Here is a 7,049-nt window from a genome sequence, read left to right as displayed (position 1 = left end):
CTTTAACAAACCAGTGGTGGAAAATCTATATCTGTATCTGGTCTCCCGGATTGACAGAGACAATCTTAACAACATTAGATTAAGAACAAAGCGGCAAAAAACTCAGAATTTTTGAGCTGCTGCTGTTAAGAAATATAGAGTTTAACTTAGTTTGGTGATTTCCTTTAAATTGCCTCACTCCATTTATTATTCTCTGTCTCCCTCTGCTGGACTAAAAAGGAAAAGCATGTTTTTTATTGTGTCAATTCTGAGTCTCATGTTTCTTTCTCTAAAAGCAGAAATGATCCTTTTTGTGTCTTTTGCAGTATCTTTTCTGCCACACAACCGTGCGGTGGATAAACGGGAAGAAACAGATACCGAGGTGAGCGATTGATCAGTTCAGCATACTTCCACTACATCCAAGCTAGAACTCACTTAAATGCATCCTTCTACTGACAGGACTCGGACCTGAATCCCCTGCAGGACATCAAAGATGTGGTGGACGGCATTGATGGCATTAAGTTGTCGCAGGGCACCACTCTAGGTCTGAGTGACTTTGAACTGATCCGGGTGATTGGGCGAGGAAGCTACGCCAAGGTCCTACTGGTCCGGCTGAAGAAGAATGAGCAAATTTACGCCATGAAAGTGGTTAAAAAGGAGCTCGTCCACGACGATGAGGTGAGAGGCTGGAGTTTGCATTTGGTGATGCGACAATACCGCTAGATTTAGCAAAGTATTTATACTTAGCAGCAGTGTATAAGGTTTAACAGAATCAGCCAATCACATGACAGCAGCTCAATGGTTTTTATGGCAAGAGGAAATATACAATGAATTTCATGGATTAAAATAGTTTAATGGGCAACAAAAGCAGAAGTGAACGCTTGTTAAAGCATGGTGAACCTTATATTAAATGTTCTAAAGCAGAGGAAGAGTACAGCATGGGTCCCTGACCCCCAGATCCTCATCCTCCATCACCTCCCCGCCCCGCTCACGTATGGCATGCGGAGCACTTGTGCATTATGTTAACCAGTGAGAACTTTTCCACGTCTCCGCTATTCCTCCACACATCGCTGTCCACGTACGTCTCCTCCATCCTTCTCCGTCTAAATACGGAGCCGAGCTGTTTTTTGCTCAGTTCCGGTCCGGCCAGGTCAAAATCCGCACTTTCAATTGAACCAAACAGGAAGAGGAACGTCAAGAAGATCCAGTTTGTCAAATTAAAGTATGGTAACAACAGATCGGTAATAACTACAAATTAGAGCATCGTTGTTAAATCTTCCCAAAAACTAAGGCTGTTTAATTCATTGATTTGATGTTACTTCAACATACCAGGAAACAGATTTCTCATCTCAATCAAAATATTTATTTTTACTGAGAGGCTTAAAAGTTTAATCTAATCCAGTGGCAACCTCTAAAAGCGCTTCTGACAACTTCAAAAGAAACTTTTTATCGCAGGCATGGATGAAGAGATGCTGAGTTTGGAAGTAGGGAACAAACATAATTCATATAAACCAGGTATGATCCTAGTTATCGCTGTTGCAAAGATCTACAACAACAAAAAAGAATTTGCTGGATGGTGATGTGGATTTATGTGTGTGTGGGGGGGGGGTGTAACAGAGGATGTGGGATTTCGGAAGCTGCTGTTCATCTACACTCGGCACAATGTTGATAATTTCTGGCTTTCTAGCCAGAAATTAGGAAGCAGGTTTCCTTATCTGATGAGTCTGAAGTTTAGTTGCATCCTTCATGTTGTCGAATCAGAATCAGAATAATCTGTGTTTTAAAGCCTGCAGGAATCAGATATGAAGCGTGTGTGCATGGAACCTTTTAAGCCCAGCTTAGTATGTAGCGTATCGTACTTCACACTAATTTTAAACCCACCAGGAAAATGTTTGGCAGCAACTTATTTTTTGTTGTTGTTTTTTTTTCAGACAAAAAATTCACAAACGAAATCATATTTGATAGAGACAGGGTTATTGATTTCCTAAGGGCAGAAAGGACGGGGTCGGTTATTGGGACCCAAAGGATGATTTACTGGAACTCAAACTCCTGCAGAAGTCATGCTGTTTTTGAAGAGCACCAGAGGAAAGTGAATCACAGTTTAGAGAGATTCTGAAAGAGGAGAGTCTAAGCTTTCAAATAATGTCAAACTTTTACAAATTGAAAAATAATTAAAGAAGATGTAATCATTTGAATGCTGTGACTCTGCAAAGAACATAAAGGACAAAACGGCTTGCAGTGCAACAGAGGCTTCATGTTAACAAACTGCTCTATTTTCTATGTAAAGGTAATTCTATGTAATAGCAAGACATTATATTTGTGTTGCATATGTGCACTGCAGAGACAAACATCTTTCAGGTGTCCAAATAAAATCACCAAAACACCAACTTTAATAGCAAGGCGCACAAAAACTACGTGATAAAACCTAAAAAGTTGACTTTTATGAAACGTTTTTTTTTTTTTTTAATCTCTGCTTGTTTCCTTCTGACTGCAACTTAATCTGAAACTAAGATCTTTGGTAAATGGTAAATGGCCTGTAGTTATATAGCGCTTTTACAAGTCAGGAGGCTTGACCAAAGCGCTTTAATCTACATTCAGTCACACACTGATGGTGGTAAGCTAGATTGTAGCCACAGCTGCCCTGGGGCTCGCTGACAGAAGCAAGGCTGCCGTACACTGGCGCCACCGGGCCCTCTGACCACCATCTGGTCGTTTTGACTGAAGACTGATAAGAAATAATGTTTCCCCTTAATACCGCTTTAAATGACTCCCACAAAACGGAGTCAGTTCTCCGTTGGCATTAAAAAAAGAAAATCTGAGATTTTGGCAGAAACATAATCCTGAAATGATTGATCAGAACTGATAGGGGGATAAATTTCCAATTAAACAACGGAACATAAAGATGGAAGTTAATCTGTAATAAGAGAGGGGCGTGATCTGAAATGAAGATGCTGTGATACATTGAGCTGACTGTATGTGAAATTAACTTAGAATCAATTAAAGAAATAGTCAATTCTGGTAAAACTACCATGGGAGGGAGAAAAAAAAGAGTATTTACGATCAGATGGATGCTGAAGCCTCTAGATATCAACTAAATTTAACGACTTGATTAGATTATTTAGATCCGAGACTGATTTCAAAGAAGAGACAACTTTATTGGAGGACCTATCCAGCAGCGGATCGAGGTAACAATTAAAGTCACCTCCTATTATTATGTACCTATTATTACATTGTGCAACAATGTCAAATATCTTGCAGAAAAAATCGGGACAGTCGTAATTCCCGGCATAAATATTTAATAAAGCAACAGGGATGGAATTGATGTCGCCAGTGAGAAGCACATATCGTCCCCCAGAATCTGCACACATGAATTAGAGATAAATGGAAAGGATTTGCGACCAAGGATTGCGACCCCTTTAGCCTTGGAAGAAAAATTTGACTGGTAAATTTGTGACACCCATGAAGATCTCAACCGTCTCTGCTCATTTGGTTGAATATGAGTCTCCTGAAGAAAGACAATATCGGATGAAAGTGATTTTTAAATGCGAAAACACCTTCGCTCTTTTAAGCCCTTTATTAAGCCCTCTGAAGATCCAGGAGACAAATGTAATAGGACTCATGCCCGGCTTAGAGGTATTATTATCCTGCATTTATCATGGCCTAAAAGCAGCAACTGTATGGCAAGCCATTTTAACATAAATTCAGTTATAACACCTTTACATTCAAGATATCTCAAATTGTTTTATGACTAGACATTTTAGCCATTTAAGCTATCTTAAATTATATTTTAACTAGTCAAGATACCTATTAGAGATTTCTCTAATTACATTCTGACTAGTCGAAATGATGTCAGATTTACCATTAACTTGTATGGAGACGTTAATTTAAGATATCTAGAATTAATTACTGACTATCTGAAACACATTTCAGATATCTACGATTAAATTACAACTAGTCATAAAGTAATTTCAAGATATCTCAATTTTAGTTTTGATTAGTCATAATTCTAATTAAAGATATCTCAAATGCCACCATAATTCATGATATCTTAAATGTATTTTAGGATAGGAGATATGCAGCTTTGACTAGTGAAAACTCAATTATAGACAAAACAAATTTAAAGATATCTTGAATTGTAATTTCGACTATTCAAAATTCCTTTTAAGATATCTCCAAATGAATTAATGATATCTTGGAATTATTCAGCTTTTCCATAAAAAATATCTTAAATTGACATTCTGACTGACAAAATATGTCATGATCTTTTTAATGGGTTTCCAAGAGGATCATTCCTAAAAAAAAAATCCTTACTGTCAGTTTAATCCACAGGAGGAAAAGTTAAATCAGCGCGTGACGCTTTAAATGACAAATCTGGGGTCGTAATATGAGATATCTTTAAAGGAATGTTGACTGGGCAAAATGTTATTTAAGATATCTTGAATTATTATTCTTCCTAATCAGAATGTAAATACAGATAATGTCTGTAATACAGTCAAAATGTGGTTTTGTCTAGTCAAAATGTATTTTAAGATATCTGGAACATAATTTTGGATGGTCAGACGAAACCAAATTTCTGTTAAAAAGGCTTGCCATAGATGCTGACAAGATGAACACAACACAACACAGGAGGTTTAACAAAAAACAAATGAACACAGAATCCCCAAAATTCACCCCAGCCGCAACAGGAACTAAATGGCATATCCCTCAATCTAAAGTGGAGGCTGCCGGATAACAGAGAGAGGAAACCCTAATTAAATAACCTAAACCCAACAAGCCGTGTTTACCTCCACAGGAACTATAGAAATGTTAATGTGCACCAAGGCTTAAATGAGACAATGAGTTGACGAACCGCTCTGCATCAGCCGGTGAAGTAAAAGTTTTCACAGTGTCATTTAAAGACACTTACATTTTGGCAGGAAATACAGGGAACATTTGACCCCAGCTTCCACCAACCTGTTCCTCACGGTGTTGAATGCCTAACGCTGTGCTGAAACCTCCGCCATTTAGTCTGGAAATACGAAGACTTTCTGACCGTGGTACAGCGGCGGGGTTTGTTGTCCACTCAGCCGTTGTGCACTCTGGCTGTGACGATCCCGCCATGATCTTACCTTATATCATTTATGTCCTCCATTTTCCCTTACTCAACAAGAACATTTATGTCCAAGCACCTGTTTTGCTTTGATGGATTTTGTTTTTTAAATCAGTAAATAAACTAAAGACTGTAAACTGATGCGAGGTCGGTCTGCCTGGCCGCCACCTTTCAGTTCAGTTTATTTCTAAAGCGCCAATTCACAACACATGTCATCTCAAGGCACTTTACAGTTCAACCAGATCATCCAGTCAGATTGATTCTATCTAAGGAAAACCAGTTGATTGCATCGACTCATTGACTCTTCAGCAATCCCTCACACTAAGCATGCTTGTAGCGACAGTAAAGAGGCAGCTGGTCGTTATGTAAGATCTTTGCATGTTCAGATGAATTAAGGAAAAAATAAAACAAACTTGAATACAAATTAAAGAATATCAGAAAAAAATGTATTCTAGAAAAAGCTTTTTGTAAATACTAAATAGCAGGGTTATGGTTCCTACATCATTGTTCCAGATATTTTTATAAACCAGCTGAAACAGGAGTCCTCTGTGATTGGTTGTTGGCTAAAATAATAAGTGACAGTTAAGAAAATATACAAATAAAATACCTACTGCCATACTTAACAGTGTTTTTACAACTATAATTCTCTGCATCTGGAGAATAAAATAACCAATAAACAGCTGGGGACATTTTTACAGTAATGGATAATTAAAAATAGCAGCAACATCAGAGATGTGCAAAACAGCAGCATGTTATTTAACTGACTAAGGTAGGAACTGTGCAAAATCAGCATGAATGGAATTGAGGTTGTTGGGAACAGTGACGGTGATACAGTCTTTCAGCTGCTGGGAGGAAGGATCTGTGATAACGCTCCCTGGTGCATTTAGGGTGCAGCAGTCTCTCACTGAAGGAGCTCTCCAGTTCAGCACCACCTCATGCATGTGGGGGGAGACATTAGCCAACAGAGATGATCATTTAGTCAAGATCCGTCTGTTTCCCACCTCCTGCACTGAGTCCAGAAGGCATCCAATCACAGAGCTGGCCTTCCTGATCAGCTGATCCAGCTGCTTCCTCTCAGCTTCAGATAAGCCACTGCTCCAACAGACAGCTCTATAGAGGATGGCTGATGCCACAACAGAGTCATAGAAGGTCTGACTCTATGAGCACCAGTCCAGTATTACTGTGAAGCAGCTCCAATGACCCAGTTTCTGGTTGCATTTAGGAGGTTCTGTTCCATACTGTGTTATTGGATCAGATCGCTTTGGTCCTTTCAGTTGTTAATCTGGATTTATTCAGCTGTGTCTTATCTTATCACACAGGTTTTAAAGAGGAAAACACTTTATAAAGCTGCTCCTAAACAATTGTTAAAATATTAGATTCAGAAACTTCTGGATGAATCTAAACACAGCTGATGGTTCATCTTCTCTGGGGTGACAGAGGGAAGGGTCTGCAAAAATCTAAACGAAATTAGCAGAAGATGGAGGTAGAAAGACTTCTTTGGAAGCTTCGGTGGATCAGAAAACAGAGCAGAGAGTAAATGACAGGGACTTAAGGGAGATTCAAAGTTAAGCCAGGCATAAACTGTACGATATTTTTAATCATTGTACTCAGCTACAGCTCAAACTGGATGACATACCTGCAGGGTTTAAAAGTTCTCAGCACACAATTCATGTATTTCCACTCTGCGATCCGATACTGAAAATCTAAAAACCTTCCCTCTGCGCTGAGAGATGGTGCTGGTTGGACTGGTCAATTTAGAAGAAGAAGAATTCCCTTGTTTTCACATGTGCAGTGAACGGATCCAGGTAAATCGGCTTGTAGCTCTGCTTCAACAGCAGGATTCGCTCCCTAACACCTGGAGAGGGCCGACTGAAATTTTACAGTGTTTGATTTTCTCCCGACCTTACAATTCCTGACTGGGGCTGAGAGGCTAATCACCCCTGGTTACCCTCTGAATCAAGGGCGTAGGTTTAATCTTTGG

The 7,049-nt window shown here is 39.1% G+C and overlaps 1 protein-coding gene across 1 annotated transcript in view; it reads left to right on the top strand.

Moving 5' to 3' along the window:
* Positions 1-7,049, top strand: part of prkcz (protein kinase C, zeta) — a 221,473-nt gene that overhangs the window by 131,408 nt on the left and 83,016 nt on the right. The window contains exons 8-9 of the mRNA XM_015390042.1: positions 306-361; positions 439-657. Of these exons, the coding sequence (XP_015245528.1) occupies positions 306-361; positions 439-657 (275 nt within the window). The remainder of the gene's footprint in view (positions 1-305; positions 362-438; positions 658-7,049) is intronic.

The sequence above is a fragment of the Cyprinodon variegatus genome, unplaced genomic scaffold (genome assembly GCF_000732505.1).
Source record: "Cyprinodon variegatus isolate N-32 unplaced genomic scaffold, C_variegatus-1.0 Scaffold483, whole genome shotgun sequence".
Taxonomy (NCBI): domain Eukaryota; kingdom Metazoa; phylum Chordata; class Actinopteri; order Cyprinodontiformes; family Cyprinodontidae; genus Cyprinodon; species Cyprinodon variegatus.
Note: the sequence above shows the minus strand (reverse complement) of the source record. Positions and strands in the feature narration are given on the sequence as shown.